The 20,303-nt window shown below is 42.4% G+C and overlaps 1 protein-coding gene across 1 annotated transcript in view; it reads left to right on the top strand.

Annotated features, from left to right (window-relative positions):
- The window catches only part of kcnb2b (potassium voltage-gated channel subfamily B member 2b), a gene marked incomplete at both ends in the record, with an annotated part of 70,975 nt that extends 52,615 nt beyond the window's left edge, over positions 1–18,360 (top strand). Inside the window, one exon of the mRNA XM_079181902.1 lies at positions 16,408–18,360. Coding sequence (XP_079038028.1) covers positions 16,408–18,360 — 1,953 coding nt within the window. The remainder of the gene's footprint in view (positions 1–16,407) is intronic.
- Positions 18,361–20,303: the final 1,943 nt, after the last annotated feature.

The following is a 20,303-nucleotide window of genomic DNA, read 5'->3' on the forward strand; positions in this document are numbered from 1 at the left end:
CAATCTTGACCGTAGTTCCCAGATATTATAGATACTTTTATAGAGTTTTTAAACCGTTGGCATCGGATGTAAAGAAAACACTGTTACCTAGCTTTCACCATGCAACGTTGACCTTAAATTAGAAAAGACAAATTGTATTCGATAGGTGCAGGTTTTTGGAGGGGCGTCTAACAGCACAACTCTAATTGCCTTGATGTCCAAAGTCACTCAATATGTGCTCCTCTCTGACTGTCGGGATTGATAAATCTGTGTACGATGAGCAGGTGGCCCTCTATTTCATTTGTGGTGTTTAGTAAACGGTTTCCAGCAAGTGTCAAAACAGACAGAGTTCCAAAGTGAGGAAAAGTACGAGCAAAGACATAGAGTGGATGAATTAGGGAGAAGAGGAAAAGCGGGAGTGGTGTTTCTCATAGAGGCTGTAGCAGGACAGTTTAATGAGACAGAGAAAGGAGGGGATAGTTCGAGGGAAATGCAGTGTCGGAATGTAATGTTATTTGGGTGCCAAGGTTAAAACCACTGTTGTTCATCTAGCAACTGTTCTTAGAGCCTTAGTGGCATCAGTGTGTGGTCTGTTGTCCCCAAGCCTAATTTAGCCACATAAACTGGCAGCCATGGGATCCACTGTTCCTGTTTGTCAAGCAGGGACCACTGATGCCAGCAATGACATCATCCTTCAGATGCACAGGAAAGCTTTTAAACCAAAGACATGCGCGCACACACACACACACATGTACATTAGCACACAGGCATTTGGGATCCCTACAGGAATATCATCTTCTCGTGCTACAAATGTTGTTGATGTTATTTGTGTTACACTGTTGTCATGTCACAGCCCAGCCAGTGTTTCTTCTTCACTGGAGAAGAAGGAGCAGACAAACAAAGATGCGATTTGTTTCGCTTTGCAAGAAAGTCATCATAATGAGGGATTCGACTGTGATTTGTGGAACAAAAATAAAACTGACTCATTGGACCACGAGTCCCTTTGGTACACCTGATATTTCATACCACTGTCCTAAAGCCATTATTCCAAACACACACCTCCCAAGTTTATGCGACCACATTAACCAACCAATCCTCATTAATTCTGATGGAAATTTCAGATGGGCTTTTCAGAGTAAAAGCTGCACGCTGGGAGGGCATGTGACTTGACTTAATGAAAAAGAATCAATATTTGACATTGATTGTGGGATTTTCTGAGAGTACGTTCTGCCTGAATGGGCCGTTCTAGTAGCATACATTTTGTATTTTAACTGGAGCTTGAAGCTGAACAGAAAGGGGAGATCACCACAGGAAGTTAGAGGCTTCTAATGCTGCTCATTAGTACTGAGTAATGGGCCAGTTGCTAAGAGCTGCATTTACTGCAATTTTCTCATTGTCATTCACACACATACCCGAACACAATAGCACATGCATGTATTATTTACTTGTAATATTCTCACACAGAAAATCCTGTTGATACTGTAGATTGAACCATACCTCACTATACTGTAAGCCAGAGGTCTTCAACAGGGGGTCCGCGACCCCTAGGGGGTCCGCGGAGGTACTGCAGGGGGGGTCGTGAAATTTTTGGTTGATTAGACAATTTTTCATATTTTTATTAAAAAGTTTTTTTTTTTTTTTTCCAAACATGAATCTGTCCATTATTTTAATAGTTAAGTATTGTATGCAAGATAACAGTTAGTTTATTCATGGCAGTGGCACTAATAGGCCATCACTAATTTTTCGTTTCCACATTTATGTTTAAAATAAAAATGTCAATTTGAATAGCTTGTATGCATGATTATCATTCAATTGACAGACAATGTTGATATTGGCATTGGTATCAGTTGACAAGGCATGTTTATAAATGGCAGTGGCGCGGCCACCCTACTCACTGTACCTGTTTAAAATAAAAACATGAATATATGAACTTGTGTGTTATTTGAATAGCTTAGTATTGAATGCACAATAACAAGGTATGTTTATACATGGCACTAGGCCCAGTTTAATATAAAACACATTTTTATGCAATATATATAGTTGGGGGTCCCTGCTCCATCTCTCTATCAGTTTGGGGGTCCTTGGCCTGAAAAACGTTGAAGACCCCTGCTGTAAGCATTGTGCAATAAAGTCACATTTAGAATGTCTCACATCCGATAACAAACATCCTGTAGCAATATTTGTCATTATAATGACTTCAGTAATTTGCTATGCTATTTCTCATAATAACATGTGAATATATTCAACCTTGTAAGCCAGGGGCAGAGGTTTGCACTCATTATAATGTACATTATTCAGTTGCTCTGTGTGTGTGTGTGTGTGTGTGTGTGTGTGTGTGCGTGTGTGTGTGTGTGTGTGTGTGTGTGTGTGTGTGTGTGTGTGTGTGTGTGTGTGCGTTCTGCAAAAGAGATCCTGCTGTTACCTAAGACTTGCCCCAAGCATATCAATTGTGTTAAGTTAAGTGTCGTGGAGAGTGGCTATGTTTGTTTGCTCAGCGAAGAATTACTTTGTGAGGTGTTAGCTCGATGTGCATCACTAGCAGGGTGATACAAGGGGGACTTATGTTCTTGTAGCCACGTTTAAATTATGAAGAGGAAGATCTCCCCTGCTGTTCGGGGGCTCACTATAATACATTGTTTACCTGCTACTATACAGCTGACTCAACGTAGCGGAAAAAAGAACAAGATAAGTGACACCAGAAGAGACACAGACAATTATTTTGACCTTGAGTTTCTCCCGCTAAGGCAGCTAAAGCAGCCTCACAGTGTGGTGTGTTGTCCAACTCTTTTCTTACTCCGATTTGCAGGGCTGGGGCAAATACGTGAAAAATAAAAGTTAGAAAAGCAGGCCAATTACTGCAAGCCTGAAAGTTTGAAAGCTCTTACTAATAATCCTCAACTTTTCTCATGCTCAATAAGAGTTGAAACCACGGGTATAAAATATACATAACTTTTTGCCTTTGAAAAGAAGGCTGACTAAAGCTCGTGCCTCCAATGTAATGCGGCAAATATATATATGTATATATATATTTTAAAATGTGTCTAGAAGCTGTTACATCAGAAACAAACAAAGTGGTTTATGACGTTAATAAGTAACAACAGCTGCAAAATGAAATACTTTTCGCAGAAATTCACCTTCTGTATGAATTGACCTCACTGGCTCATACGACTGTTTGAGATCATTCAAGCAAAAGAAGAAATGCTCCTGGCTGCTTCTTAATCAAGATATAATTTACCATCAATCCAACATCGGCTTGTTTTATAGTGTTTTCTCTCCGTGGCGCGTAGGAATTATTAGGCTTTTAAAATTTGATAGTTCCCTACAAGGTAGCAGTGTTTGCTTTGTATTAGTCTATGCAATATAAATGATTAACACACCCTGGCAGTGCACCAACAAAATGTATTATCATCCGAAAAAATGATATCAAAAACCTTTAAACTATGAAAAGGCAGCTAGCAGACACCTATACCGGAATATTGGTTGACATCTTTTGATCAATAGAACGTCTTAACTAAAAGCAGTGCTACAGACTTGAAAGAACTGCTGATTCACTGAATTTAGAGAGGATTGCAAGAGTTTCTATAGCAAGAGGATGTCCTCTGTAACCCTGATGATCTGGAAGTAGCAGACACCCTGACCTGGTACACTTCAAGGCCACATTCAGCACCCAGACTCACACTGATTCCTGAGTGCATTAGCGTCTCAGGAACTGACTGGCAGCATTAGAAGGAGCCTGCCTTAGAGCTCATGTTCTCATGATCTCTATCCTTCCTATTAAGAGTGACCCTCCGTCTCTGAAAGAGTGTGTAAATGCTATACTAAGTTTATATCGTCTTTGTGAACACTGCTGATCCTCTTCACAGTTTTCTGCCCTTGTTTCTGTATTATGTTGTGCATTCAGCTCTGTAGCGTCTTGTAATTTGTTTTACATTTGGTGTTGCCGTGACAAAGAATGCATTATTGTTGTTGGGCTGGCAAGCAACAATTGTTTTTCGCTATGGATTCTTCTTTCTAGGTTTTTTATCTGATTCATTATTTCCGGCTGGGAGAATCATGCTATCTCTCACGTGTGTCCATGCATGCGTCCGTGAGAAAGCGCGCACCTCTGTGTCTGTCCACGGCTAATCTCGCATTCTGCTGCAACAAACTGCTCCATATTTTTGGGTTGTCACTGACTGGCTGCATGCTCATGTGTCCTGTTTCGTGCCACTCCAAGCGACTGAACCCCGGTGCTCGGCTATCATTTTTGTCTTTTGCTGCTTCGCCTCATGTATGTTCAACTCTCTAATTCTCTTATCTCCCACCATAAGGCCCCCGCACGAGGCTGTAATAACTGCAGCAGTGTACTTCACCCTTGTTGAGAAGGTGTCGAGAACCTACCGTTTGTACGTTGCAACACCAGAGGCTCTTCTTTCACCTCTCCTCTGCCTCCTGCGGGGACCTGTGGTTTTGGGTGTTGAATCTACAGGGGCATTCATACCATCCAATCGAAGGATGATTCAGGATAAGTTTAATAGGATTTGAAGTCTATCTTTAGAAAGGATGTTAATAAGGTTGTAAGCAGTTTCTCACTCCTTCCCTCACATGAGAGGTGATTGGCAAATTGTCTGATCGCACACCTAGCTTTTCATTTTCGGAAATGTTGCGAAGGCTTATCGTCTTATACACACAGATTTGTTAATCCTATACCTGCTCCGAAGCAGCTGTGCTGATTACCTGATTTGACTGGGCCATAAGCCGGATGGCCACGCTGACTCACATTCGCACTGAAATGTTTGCCAACACAAGTGACAGATCAGAGCCAAGCATGTTTCGAGAAAATGTAAAAGAGACTATTCTGCACTATTATGGCCAAAATGATCGTCTCGATTATTTTAATCAATGTTGAGATCACGATTATTCATCATTTTAGGGACAAAATATTTTTTATTGCGCTTTCACATGTAAATAAACACGTACATGTTGTGCTACAATCGTGCTAATGTTAATATATTTGCACCAAAATAAGACTTAAAATAAGATTCTTCTTCACCTGTGTAATTTCTTTTTGCTTTACTGCAGCCGCAACATTCGCAGACTGCCGCTATTGGGTACGCCCACGGCAGCATGACAGCTCCCCAAAAGTGAAGCCAAATCATCTCGATCACCTCCTGGTGGCCGCCTGTTAGTTAAGGAAGCGCTTCATTTGATATGAAGCAGACTTTCGCGAGGATCGCTCATTTTAAATGTAAATATCGCAGTTGCCCATGTTCATTTAATTGAGGGAAGCCAAAAAGCTAAAAGTAAATGTTTGTTGTAGCATACAGTATATATATTTTATATATTTTTGGCTCTAAGGGTGGCAATGCCGGTCGGCCCACCCCTTTGGTCCAGACTGAAATATATAAACTATTGGATGGATTGCTATTCAATTTGGTAAATACATTCATGATTGCCAGAGAATAAATATGCCTATACAGCCTTACAACAAAGCACAGAACTATAAACTATTAGTCTTGTTATAACATATTTGCTAATTAATTCATCCTGTGACTTTTAGAATAATATCTGTAAAATCCGTTCAAACTGTCCAATATTTTCATCCTCTCCCTCACTTCTGTGGTGCTGATTGCATGCAGTCATCTGTGTCTGTGTGTGTGTGTGTGTGTGTGTGTGTGTGTGTGTGTGTGTGCGTGCGTGCGTGCGTGCCTGTGTGTGTGCGCCTGTGTGAAGTGTGTCCTCATTTGGATTAATTAAAGGAAATCTCCCGTGAAGAGTGGGGGCGTCCCAATCTGGCCTTCTCAAGGACAGGCAACCTATCAATAATACCCGAGCCTCCACCCCAACCTACACACATAACTACCTCCCACTCAGATGTACACACACACACACACACACACACACACACTGGCCTACCTCATTCTAACGCCATGGAAACAGTCACCCAGTGCCGCTCCCAAGCCTGGTGATCATCACTCTCATTTGCAGGGGAACAAAGGCTGTGAATGTCTGTCTGTTATTACAGCTCCCTTATCAGCGCTCCCTGCTTTCATCTACCATGAAGCAGCACTCAGCTCAATTGCTCAGTCATTCATACCGCTTTTTTTTTTTTTTTTTTTCTCGAAGTCACATTTCTATTGTGGTTTGTTGGCTGTTCTTTTGTTGCTGAAGACCAATGAATATGATCCAGCATGAGTCATTACTAAAGTCAGCATCACGGCACATTGCGAGGGAGAGAACAGCATGTTTTTTTGTTCCATAAAATAGTTTCAGTGACAAAATAAGATATCCAAAGCCTTGATGAGCGCAAAATGTCTTCTGATGTTACAGTTTTTTGTGTGATGACTGACAACCAGGGATTCCATTCACAAGTTTCTATGGTTACGGAGGCAAGCGTCAATATGTTGTTGACACCATGGTCGCTAAGCCTCTCTCTCTTTCCACAGGAGCAGACGGCAATGTCAAGGTGTTGTTGGGTAATTGGGATGAAAAGGACCAAACTTTGAAAAAGCATGTTGGTGCAGGATTGGAAGCATCCACAGTCATGTAGGCTCTGATATATCAATTCACATGTAGCGGCACAGTTTTATCAAAAGGGGAAGTTGTTTATTTCTTAATTAGTTTTCCTCTTTGCTATTTTTTTGGTGGCGTTGCAGTCCGTTGTTGCTGCTATTGTGAATGTCTTGTTTCTCCTCCCGTGTCCGTCTCACACTCATGAATATATTCATCCAAACATCGTCAGGGTGAATCTCATTGGAGAGGTTTTTTTTGTGGTAAACATAGTTTGGGTTCATATTCACCCCAGTTTCCCAGAGGAAAGACAGAAAGAGATATTCAAGTGTGTGTGTGTGTGTGTTTGTGTGAGTGAAGTGTTCAAGACGGATAGTGATGAAGGTGCAGGTCTGTCCTTGGAAGTGATGCTGAATAACAATAAATCAGCCAAGCCACGTTGGAGAGCTTTGCAACGCAAGCACATAACTTGAAAGAGACTTTGTGAGAAGTACAATTGAGATTGACACAATGTGCACATTTGAAGCCAATAGTCAACAGTCCACATTTTGAATGCTGATGCTGATGTGGTGCAGAATATAAATGAAGGGGAGTGCCATTCAGGACTCATGGTTGTGCTTTTATTCTTTACACTTGATTAGGATTAGCTGACTCCTCTGTGACCACTCTTCCTGCAGTCCCAAACGAGACAGAGAAAGAAGGAAAGTGTGTGTTTTTAATTCTCTGCGTGAAGGATAGAGAGAATAGCCAAGGGATTATCTCAACTCCTCCTTTGCGCATCAAAACTGAGGAGCTTGAAAGTGGAGTTTTCTCTCCACCTCCAACTGACCTTGCAAAAAAAGAAAAGAAAATCAAATGACTATGTCACAAAAGGGCATTTCCACGAGTTGAATTCAGCTCCACAGGGAGGAGAAGCTCCCTCTTGTGGCTATAGGTACTCTTTGTCAAGCTCTACCTAAACCAGAAGGGGACTACTCAAGAAAATGTTACCTCACGCTGTTGGAATTCATGATAGCGTTCATTGGAGCTGACGGTTTTTTGCTTTGAATTCCAATGTGCTGAGCAACCTCTCTTTACCCTGAAATCTGTCAGCATCATGCCGCTGCTCATAGGGCTTCTGTGGATCACTCAGCTGAATGGTAAAGTCACAAAGCTGCTTTCTGCTCAACTTGCGCTGGTTACAGAGTTTGACTCAGACAGCAAGGTGACGCGTAGTCATTGAGGATAACAGATAGCGGTACGAGTGGAGAGGGGAGGAGGGGAGAGCGAGCTGGGGGAGGGAATTCTCTTTTTCATGTGAGGGTGTAGCGCCGAGAGAGCAGCTGAATGTGACAGTGTGTTTTGGAAAGAGAGAAAAGGGATTGTGAGAGAGTCTGTTACAAGCATTTGCGCTGTATGTATTGGGTTGTCTGTGTGTGTGTGTGTATGCATATGTGTGTGGGAGGTGTAGAGAAGAGTTTTTTCCTGTGAGGTTTTCCCGAACTTGTCTGTGAAGGAAAAGCACCCCAGAGAGGTGGCAGGAGAGTACATTTCTGGAAAGCACCACACACACACACACACACACACACACACACACACACACACACACACACACACACACGCCTCTTCACCACCTTCCCATCCTCCCTCAGCCTCCAAGCTCACATGGATGATGTTATCAGGAGACTCAGGGGTAGAGGAGCTTGTAAGAGATCCTTTCGGTGTTGTTATCTGCATACGTACAGACGAAGCTCTGGAGCAGCCGAGCACCCAGCGAGTTATTTGCAGCACTCAAGGAATCATGATGAATATGAACTGTTAACGGGGTCCGGGCTGCATGTTTGTTTCTCCTTCCTTCCTCTGGTATGTGGCTCAAGGAAGTGTCGATTATGTGGCCTTGGCCGGATGATTAACACAGTGATCACACTTAATTACACTTAGCCCTGTTGACTGCTCTCTCTGGCGCTCGCTCTCTCTCTCTCTCTCTCTCTCTCTCTCTCTCTCTCTCTCTCTCTCTCTCTCTCTCTCTCTCTCTGTCACACATGAAGGCACAAACGCCTGCGGGAACACAGAGCTGCTCAGCTAAATACTACTCCAGACATAAGAAAGTTATCTATTGTGATTGTGTTGGAGTCATTAGGTGTTATGGCTTTGAAAAATTCATCTTTTGTGCATGCATATATAGTATAATGGCCACGTGTTTGTATAATTTGCACAAATGCTGTACATGCACACTGGAAAAACCCTCATGTGCATGTGCATAAGTGTGTGGAGGGAACTGGCTGTACCTCTGGTCTGCCTGCTGTTCTCTTCTCTCAGGGGGAGTAAGAGGCATATAGGTTAATAATGTTATCACGCTATAAGGGCCGAAGGCTTGTTCTCCACATGCACAGAAACATATGCACACGCACACATACTTTTTCCACATCCACCTCCATCTTTCCTGGCGGGGAAAGGACATGCAGCAAGGACATTGTTTAAATTGTTTTCCAGTGTAAATATATATACCTAGATCATCAGAAAGATTTATTGTGATGGTAAGACATTGCCAAAGCAATTACACAGCAACAAAGTAATGTTAACAGAATACAGAGGCATAGGAACAAGCAGACCTTCAGCCCTGGCCGTCTCACAGCTCATGGCAAGTTCTTGCATATTTCACCACAGCAGAATTAGTTTTATTGGATTTTCGCCCACTGGGATTAGATTACTGCTGGTTTTAAATTTATTAGGAATTAGTTTTGTTTCATGAAAGAAATTTGCTCCAATATCGAAATATAGTTGTGCGTCAGTCTGCCTCACGTCTAGTACAGCCTTCTCTCCCCTGCAATGCCATGTCTGCCTGTGAGTGCACATTCTCGCTCTCTCTCTCTCTCTGTTTTGTTTTTTCTGACATTTGTGTTGTGGAAGTCACGGCCCGTGATTTGCTGCAAGGTGACTTAGAGGGCAAATAGTGATGGACGGATTACAGAGGAAGGACAGAGAGTGCCAGATAAAGAGAGCGACAAAGATGGACGTGATTGGAGGTTTGCCGAAAGTGAAAAGAACTAGAAGTGATGATCTCACTAAGACTAATGAAGACATCATATTAAATGCTTTGTGGCACAGTGTGCATGCCTTTGCTCACCGTCCTTCCTGTGAGACTTGGTCTCAGCTGGAACCACTTTTACGTCCAACACTTAATTCACAAAACTGCTGAGTCGTCCACGGAAATAGCATCAGCACACTGAGGGAAATCTTTTTTTAATACCCTGATGAAGTTTTGTTGAACTGCTATATCTATGCCGAAAGACTATACTTGGACTAGTAATCTGATATCAGAGGAAGAGGGCTATGTTACAGGATTTATAATAGTATGGACCTTTTTCAGTAAGCGGATGGCTCAAGGATCCTATCGGGGCTATAAATACATTGATCAATACACTTGATTGAGATGAAGAGTTACGGAATTTATCCCAAGGTTGAGCTCAGAAATGGCCTTGCTAGCTTGTGATGTAACGTTCAGCACTGGAGGCTTAGCTGTTGCAAACGTGAGACTGTGAAATACATTGCTGGGCAGCCCGTTTATAAATGTTTCAGTTTACCTGAGTGCTGCTATGCTGTGATGCAACGGGGCCTAAAAAAAGCTGCGCTGGTCAAAAAATCACTGGACACGATTGGATGTTTTATTTGCATACAGTTAGCAAGCACAGCTAACTAGCTTATCACTATAGTAATCTAGCATTAGCCTAATTCTAAAGTCTAGTAGTATATCATTAGCAAAGTACATTCTTTTTTGGATTACAATACATTAAAACATCTACATTTTAGCTAATTAAAACTGCGAGTAAACCGTTGTCATCGACTCGAAATGGTAAGCCTTTCGTTTACTCTTATGTGAAATCAAAGGCCTATCGTTTTAGACTATGCTCTATCACAACATGGAAGAGAACAGAGGAGGTAGAAAATAGTTGACAACCTTTGCCTCTGCAGGACTTTTCATCATTCAGTTTAGGGCTGCTGCCTCTATTATGGCTGAACTTTTCAACTTCTCACGCGTTTTTAACCTAAGTCCATGTGACTGCAGAGTTAGGCAAAGAGTTTGAAAATGTATCTTTTTTTTCTCAAGGTTGCAGGTAATCTGAATGTCACTCCTCCCCTGACAACAACAAACGTCTGGTTTCTCCTCCATACCACTGCATTGTGACTGCAGCATCACAATCAAAGTCTGATTCTTCTCTATGCTGTTGCCAACACTCAGCACTTACATGGATTCACACACTGACACATTTCCCTGTAAATTAGCAACAGACTTATTTGGGATTCTGGTCATTTGGGTCATTTGAACAAACGCTGACTTGGGAATTGTCAGTACAATGTGTTAACTAATACGTAATGTTTTATGTTTAATCGTTTAACCTAAAGTCATCTGTAATAGAGCGCCACATGCTGACCCACACGGCTGTGTTGCTTGTTCTAACCAGGTGCTTTTGTGCAGGTACTGGCCGGACGCATGATCGCACTCTATAAATATTTCATACTAGCCCACTTTCCTCCCTGTGGCTACAAAAAAGTAACTCAACAAACAAATATCAGTATAAATAAAGCCTGGAAAGGAGTGAAAGGCCCTTAAGGGGGGGGGGGGGACACAATGAAGTTTGGTGAAGAGATCAAATGAAACATAGTATAGTAACCTGAAGGGAATACACTCCCCCAGTAGGAACAGTGGAAGAACGTGTGCATGGTGGAGAGACATTCCTTAGTAATGTAGAGGGGCCATTTTTATTTTATTTATTTGTTGGTTCTTCCTCTGTTTTCTCTCCTATAATATGGTGGCGAAGCACTCTGGAAGCAACGTTTGTGCGAGGCCTGTAATGCTGCTGAAGAGAATTGGTTATTGATTACGGTTCCTCTCAAAGGCTTGTCAGCCCAATCCCCCATATTCTGTGCTGCCGAAAGAACCTCACACTCTCTGCATACATAACATTGGCTAAAACAATCAGCACCCCTGCTGTTGCATGCCTCCACCACAGACAACATGAAAGTGAGAGACATTTCAGTGTGTAAAGCTTTGTGCTGTGCAACAAGAAAAATAGTTTACTTAAGTTTGTCTGTCATGCTGATTGTAAGTCACCTGAGATCGAAAATGTGATCATGCCAATACTGCTGATTAAGGTTGCCAAGCACAGAGGGACACGGAATAGAGTCTAACTGACTGATGACAAATTAAATTGTAAGTTCCACAGTGTGGTGATGCTGCATTATGCAAGACAAATGGATTATATCCACTGCAATTATTGACTGCACTGAGAGCTGTCAGAGATATTACGAAAAGCTCAATAGTTTGTCTTGTAATGATAAGCCTTTGTTATTATGCACTAAACTCCCACTGGAGTTGCCAAAAATAGTTTGCCAGATGGATACTGGAGTGTTTTTTTTTTTTATCAGATATTGCAAAGTTATAAAAAAAACAAAAATGGACATATTTCAATTGCACACCTATCACACCGGTTTCAAGGGATTCAGTCAAATCAGTTTTGCTATATTTGTTCTCTCCAGTGCTTTATGAACACAATTATATTGTCGATAGACTATTGGCTTTAGAATTGAGGCCCAAATTGTAATAACTGTGGCATTCCTCCAAACCTGTCGGAACCTCGCAGGAGCAGTGGGATGAAACAGTGGACGACCACCAAATATTACATTCCCCTTCTGCTTTTCACTCTCTGTGAACTCTTTGGAAAGTAGCCATAGAAAAGGCACTCAACCAGCAGAAAAGTGACAGAGTGGGACGGAAGATGTCTCTGCTCCTTGTTTGATTAATGATGAATCCCTCTAAAGGTGCATGTATTCAAGTCCTACCCTCAATATCCATGCCTTATAAATCTCTTAAATTATGTGCCAGGTTCCCTAAGAAGCCATATTATATATAGACTCAATCATATAATTAATTGCTGGTAACGGCGTGTTAAAAAAAATCTGTGCACATCTTAGATTCAGAGTTTGCCATTTGGGACGTACTAAACCTTTTTCCAGCATATGGAGCCATTGGTCTGAAAAGTGAAATGAAATTGCCCACTGGTTCATGTAAACAGTGTGATAGTTCATTAAATTAAGTCATTATTCTTTGTTTTAGAGCATACACAAAGCTGTGTAGCCATGTGACACCCAACACTCACGCTTGCTTTGGCGGGGTCGTCCAACGGGAAAAGACACAGTCTCAGAAGGTGAAATAGTGCACTGGTCCAGGGATCAATCCACATTACCATAACCATAATCGCCTGGATTGATTTTGCAGGAAGAAATTATCATACCTGACGAAAGGCTCAATTTGCCCAGCACAAATTGATGACACAAGGGGAAGTAGAGAGGATCAGTGGGGACCTCAGAGGTGGATCATGGTCCATAAGAGCTCTGAGCAAGGAGATCAATAGGGGTCATAATCTGATGTGCACACAATCAATAGCCTCCCCATAGTTGGCAGATGGGCCACTGGTGTTGAATGTGTTTTTTTTTTCTTCCACGTAGCATCTTTCTTTCCTCAAACTAAGGAATGATGGGGATGCAGGCAGAAGTAGGAGTGTCAATGTGCGGCCACAGGGCTGTCATTAATGACAGGACATTTAGAGAGAAGTTATCAGGCCCATTGACTGCCTCCTGCGGGAACTGAAAAGGAGGGGGGACGGTGATTCTCGCAAGAGAGACCCAGCGAAGAGGCTCAAGAGAGCTCTTAACTCAGTGGCTCTTTTGTCTTTTTTCCTCTGGATCAACTTCATACTCCCTGCTCAGGTCTCCCAGGGGATCTACTATTAAAGGAGCTGGAGAATTGAAATTGTGAGGGTGGATGTTGGTGGATAAAGCGTGTTCACTCCCTGGATGCACAAAAGAGATTCTCCTAAACTGCTGCTGACGCTGTCACTGGCACTATTTTTTTAAGCTGTCCCTGGAGGGATTTAGCCAGCTGTTTTTTCTTTTTGTGAAGACATTCATCAAGTGATTTCTTTTTCCCTGATGTGTTTCATAATGTGCTCAGGAGTAAAGACCAAAGCATTCAGGGAAGTCCTTAGAGTATTGTATTAAAATAAAAGTCATGTGACATTGAATCATTTTATCTCTTTCTCTATCTGTCTTTCATCTCATTGTAAGTCTCAAAGTGAAGCAGTTTTCAGCTGTCTTTGCAGTAGAATTGGTGGAGGGACAGTAAGAGAGAGCACCCGATTAGCCACAGACAACTAACGCATGTCACACATGACCTAATGATCTGAAGACATTAACCTCTCTAAGCCAATCAGTCTCATGACTGGCCTGACCTCAACCTGACTGCATCCTGAGGTCAAAACCTCCACAGGGACAGGGAAGATAGACAGATATTTCAAAGTATAAATCATGTCTTTTTATGACAGATGGCCCATGATTTTTGCATATAATTTAGCCGTTTATCTTTAAATTGAGCAATTTTGTATCCACCAGTTATAATCCCGGTTATCTTAGTCTTTGAACTGCTATTCAAAGAACTTTCCCAGAGATTTGAAATTGTCCGGTTCAGTGAAATATCTACTGTCTTGTCTCTGTTAGTTTTCCTCTGCTGGGTCACTTCCAGGTCAACTGGCATGGCTGCACTCATTCCCCTCCTTTAAGACAGCACTCGGGGCATTAGATGCTACACTGAATGCCACCACACATGCAAGTCAGGGGCAAAGAAGACCAAGTAATGTATCTTCTTAACTACTCCCACTCAATTACATCAGGTTAATGCAGGCCAACTCAGGATTGCTCATCCTCATGTTCAAATGCCTTTTGGTGGTGTCGGTGAGCAAGGGATGCATGGGTGTGTAGGAAGGTGAGATTGTAATGGGTGTGGGTCAGTGAAAACATGAATCACTTTACCTCTCTGTCTGTGAGCGTCTTAGCGTTCGAGTCCATCCATTCAGCTGCCCACAGTGCAGTTTTAGAGGGTTCACTTACTCCAAAGTGTAGAACAGTAGAAGATTAAATGTATTTTCTGAGCCAGGTAATGTGAATCTATTTAAAGAATAGTTGATCTCTAAAGAATGAGTGACCTTTAGCATGTGTTTTCATAAATCAGGTTTATTCTTAAACCTGTATCTGAAAAACTCACCTACGCAAGCAACGCAATTTACCACCAGTAAGCCTATAAACTGATCTCAATCGTTATCTCATGCTCTAATGTACTCTTCTGCCTTTGGAGCTGACATGGTGCCAAGGTGTTCAGCAGCAGGAACACAAGCAAAGGTCCTCTGATCGAGTGGCTTGGCAACAGGGGGTGAGCCTCAAACCTTTTGCCAAAAAGTTCAGGAGTACGGAAACTGTGTGCGTCCTTACTGTGACTCCAGTCTTTCAACTCGCTGCCAGGCCAGGCCCAGGTTGCCTCACTTAGCCTCACTAATAGGTTTAACCTAATCAGCAGCATCATTCATTAAGTGATAACACTTCCTCTGCTGAGCCATGACACCCCTTTGTCTCTACTTTGCAATCTGTCTAAATCCTTTTTTTTCTCTGTTTTTCGCCCCTATAAGAAGGAAGTTCTTACCTCTATTTCAGGCAGTGTCACAAGGCTCTGTCCCAGCATGTCAGTGTTAGCTAGGGGCTAATTGAAAGACTATAGAAGTGGCTGAAGACTTTTGAAAAATCCTTGAGCTCCACCCCTGCATGATATTCACTAGTACGTTAGATTTGCTGAATTATAAAGTCTCTCAAGACGCACTGCACACAGACTGCGTAGACTGTGAACATTTATGTAAGATATCCAGTGTGTTCTGCAACTTGATGCAGTTTGTGATTAGTATTCAGGGTGCCTTGTTTTCCTATCTTGACTGAGACTTTCCAATCTTCGTTCATTTGATTTTTTTTGGATTTATATTGCTTGTGTCTTAGAGGCCTTTACTCAAAAGAATGCAGATTTCTCCAAGCGATGGATTTCAGTTGATTGTTGTGGTTATGCTGCACTACAGTGTGTAGGACAGAGACCCTTCACCTGCGTGGGTTGAGACTCCTGGCTGAGCAGAGTTAAGCTGTGGGAAAAGGATATCAGCTAATCCCTGCAGCATTGTATGGATATATCTTCCCAGTGGTGTAACGCAGAGGCACAGATAAAAGATGGAGAGGTACTATAAAAAAGAAGGGACGAATGATGAGAGAACCATGTAATTAATACGTGTCACTCTGTATTAACAAGGCACCCATACTCATTACATAACATGATGTTACAGTCAAACATTCACCACGTATTGCTTACACAAACTCATTTTATAAATCACTCAACCCCAGTCAGAACATCTAAAGTCAGATTTAATCTATCAATGTCAATAAATCCTGGTCAAGGTAAAGAGCTGCAGTTGAAACACAGCCTCATGCTGCGCTGACCTCATAGGATTATGCAGGATGTTCTCATTGCTTTTACTGAGCAGAAGGCACAGGAAACAATATCAGAGCATTATAAATTGCATACAGAAGTTTCCAAAAACTTGTTTGCAGTTACTTTCCTTTTATCACTGAGAACAATAAATTAGATTCTGAGACAGATAAAGAGGATTTTAGACTGTTGCCAACAGGTGGAGCCAAAATCCTTTTATCCTTTTATCTATTGTAGATGGGTCCACACACACAAACACACTCTTCTTCCAAAATAGATTTGTGGCCTAGTTATTTCCCCTTATTTAAATTCCCCCCTCATTTAATAACTATGGAATGCTGCATTCATTCAAAGATTAAGGTAGTCATTTGCTACCTTCTTATGTCATTTCACAAATTGCCACGCTATCTTCCATTTGTCCATACAAACAATACTGTGACATGCTTTCACATCAATTAGATTATACTCCACACCTTTCAGCCTTTATTTATACAATTTGTTCTGTCCCTAACTCAATTCAGACACCAATGGCAATGAAACTCACATGAACATAGACACATTGCTTGGAATCCTGCTTATATATTTTTCTTTTCTGTTCTCTCTTGCAGATTCTAGCCATCATCTCGATCCTGTTCATCATCCTCTCCACCATCGCTCTGTCTCTCAACACCCTACCAGAGCTCCAGGTCACAGACGAGTTTGGCCAGGCCAATGATAACCCCCAGCTGGCCCACGTGGAGGCCGTGTGTATAGCCTGGTTCACCATGGAGTACCTCCTTCGCTTCCTCTCCTCTCCCAACAAGTGGAAGTTCTTTAAAGGCCCCCTGAATGTCATTGACTTGCTGGCCATCTTGCCCTACTATGTCACCATCTTCCTAACTGAGTCCAACAAGAGCGTGCTGCAGTTCCAAAATGTGCGCCGTGTGGTGCAGATATTCAGGATCATGAGAATATTGAGGATCCTGAAGTTGGCCAGGCACTCGACAGGGCTCCAGTCTCTAGGGTTTACTTTGAGAAGGAGCTACAATGAACTGGGGCTGCTCATTTTATTTCTTGCCATGGGCATCATGATATTTTCCAGCTTGGTCTTCTTTGCTGAGAAAGATGAAGATGCCACCAAATTCACCAGTATCCCCGCCTCATTCTGGTGGGCAACCATTACAATGACTACAGTGGGTTATGGTGACATTTACCCACAGACTTTACTTGGAAAAATTGTGGGTGGGCTCTGCTGCATTGCAGGAGTGCTGGTAATTGCCCTACCCATCCCCATTATTGTCAACAACTTCTCTGAGTTCTACAAGGAGCAGAAGAGGCAGGAGAAGGCCATCAAGAGGAGGGAGGCTTTGGAGAGAGCCAAGAGGAATGGCAGCATTGTGTCAATGAACCTAAAAGATGCCTTTGCCCGCAGTATGGAACTGATGGATGTGGTGGTGGAGAAAGGAGAGGAAAATACCTCCCTGGACAACCACCTGTCACCTAGCCGATGGGGCAGCTCAACCCGGCACGCCTCCTCAGAGACTGACCTGAAATCTCCAGTTAAAAGAAACCTTGAGCCGCAAAGCTCTCCCCATGGTATAACCATCAAAACCACTGGAAGTCCCCAGCTGACAAACAGGACCCCACAGCACCTTAATGTGCAAAAACTGGAGGAGATGTACAACCAGATGACCAGGTCACAGTCCTTCACCAACCTCAACACTACAAGCTCCATGAGCACTATGAGCACAACTATGACCGCCCCTGTCTCACCTAAGAAATCTCAAAGCCCTGAATTTACATTAAAAGAGGAAGTAGAGCTGGAGATGAAGGAGGTCCAACCCTCCTTTCCAGACTTTAGAGAACAAGACTCCAACTCAGATGAAGGAGATGCTGGGCCCTGTCAGATCAGACACCCCAGGGCCCCACCCCCACTTGATTTAAGCCTACTGAGGGCCATTGATGACCACAGCTCTCCTAGCGTCATACTCGAAGATGGCCTCTATGACCCAGGTGACGGATCGGAGCTCCACATAGAGGAAGGGGAGAGCTTTAACAGTGCTGTGGAGAATATCCAGAGCTCTCCAAGAGGGAATAACCCTCTTAAAATAAAGGAGTTGAAGGTTAACTTCACCAAGACCTCTGCTGAAGGCCCGCCAACACCGCCCAGCACTACCTCTCCTGGAGACATCAGCTCCAGCATCCTGGAAGACGAGACCCCGGATGGAGAGATGTCACCGCTCATCCCCAGTACAGAGGAGCTGCTCCCAGTCACAGAGGAGGAGACCTGCCCGTTGTCCCCTAAGAGGCTGGTGGTCGACACCCCACCTGGCGATGAAGATCAAGCCACAGAGAACCACAGGGAGAAGCATCTGATGGAAGTGGCGGGAGCTGCAGTTGCACCATTGTCACCTAAGACAGCAGCACAAAATTGCACCCAAGGTGTGGTCGGAGCAGGCGGGGAAGTCAATGCTGACAGCAACCAAAGTGGACACAAAGTAGAGAACCACATGTTTACATCCGATATCCACCTGATACCCGGGGATGGAAGCCTCTCTCCGACCTGTGAAACCAGCATGTGACTGTAAGAGAAGCTCAGAGGGACAATAGACCCACTGCAACCTCAGCCTGGTGTGTGGGAGAGCAGGAAAGAAAAGACAAGGGTTTAGTTGTAATGAAAGATATTTTTGCATGGCATGACAAGTCCCTTTCACTTGTGTTGTTGTGTTTTGCTGAAAGAGAAACTGCAGTGCTCCGTGCAGATTTGAGAATGACTCTGGGGCAAACAGTGGGCTCAAAGAGGAGGCTCTTGAAAAACAGCTGGAATTCATCAACTTATGTTGACATTTTGGTCCTCCCAATGTACATAATGACAGTCTCCTTTTTCTAGCAAAAGAAGGAAATGCACAGAGGGACTTATCTGTAAAAAGCATGCATTTAAAAAAAGACAGATCATTTACGGTGCTTAGTTTGCTGAAAGCGCTCCACTGTAAATACTAGGACATCTAAAGCAATGACAATGCACAGGATGGCATCGGAAAACTGTCACTGAAGGTACAAATATTTGTAATGTGAAAGGGAGGGGTGGGGGGGTGGGGGGTGGTGGGGGTTGAGTTGAGAGCCCTCAGACTGGGTGTTGCATCGTAGCGACCTATAAAAAAAAACATATCATTACCTTTTGTGGAAATGCAAAGTGTTCCCATGATGACCCTGTAATGTTTTTTTCGTGTGAAAAATGGTGTATGAAACTGTACCGTTGACATTATTGCTTTTGGTTTTCATAACGACTGTTGAACTTTCAGTTAAGCGTCCGATATTCAGTCTTCGAAAAACACCACCCCTAACACGCATACACCTATAGTTGCATAATACGTCTGTAACTAGTGAGGACAGGAACTAGCAGACACTACTGTTACTGAAAATATTTATTATGTGGAGTCAGAAGTTACGACAAGGTTTAAGATGTTTAATTCCTTGTTCAAGCTATTTGATTCCATCCAAATCACAAAAATAAATCTTATTTATTCTCCGACATCAGATATATACATCTAAAAGTAGGTTTAACAATAAATTATGAAATACGTAGGTCTAGATCGATTGTATAAAATCTACGGTAGGTAAGTGAGATTCCATAAAACAGAGTTAAGACTATTTATTTATTCAGCACAGTAGATCTGGTCATTAATACACATATATATGCTTTACACTACAAGTGTCTATTTTGGCGATTCAAAAGGGATAGATTACCACAAAAAATGACAATATTCCTGCTGATATCAATGGACCAAATCAAGCACACCGATAAGCTTTCAACTATCTCAGCTGCATAGTAACACATACAGTAATAACATGTATTATGACAGTAGTTATGGGTTTTGTTTTGTTCTCCTTATGGTTTGTTTACCTGCATCGTGTTCATTATCCTATCCCCAGCGCCCTGATGTTGTTATTGACATTTTTTTAATACTACTGCAAGTTTATCCCATTCTGCTGACAAGTTTATGGCATCTTTTTTTTTTTGTATATCCGTAGTGTCTTGGACTGTAATTTATTGTGTTTTATTGTGAACAAAACTATTTTCAGTCAAACTTAAACCCAAAGGAGTTTTTTTTTTTCTCTTTTCTTCTTTCTCGCTTTTGTTTTACACTGACTGAAAATATCTGTTGTATGTTGCCTTTGGTTCCAATTTTATCGCTGGAATATTTGTTTATTGTTGCAGCATGACACTTGGATGAGTGTACGAGCAGTGTGTTTGTGAAAGCCACACAAACCAGAATGGTACTGACAGTAAGTACGTTGGTGAGTTCCTTGTTGTTTGTTTTATTGTTTTCTTTCTTTTTCCGCATTATTATCATGTTTTTGTGTTCTCACAGAGAGGTGTGGAATGTGCAATACCGCATACTGCAATCTATGCAGGCCAAGAATTGTGGCACTTTATTTTCTGTCTATGGGATTTGTAAGTGTACAGGCAGAAATTACTTGTATTTTTCAAATGTTGTATCTTTAATATGAGGCAAAACAGTAT

The sequence above is a fragment of the Pholis gunnellus genome (genome assembly GCF_910591455.1).
Source record: "Pholis gunnellus genome assembly, chromosome: 20".
NCBI lineage: Eukaryota > Metazoa > Chordata > Actinopteri > Perciformes > Pholidae > Pholis > Pholis gunnellus.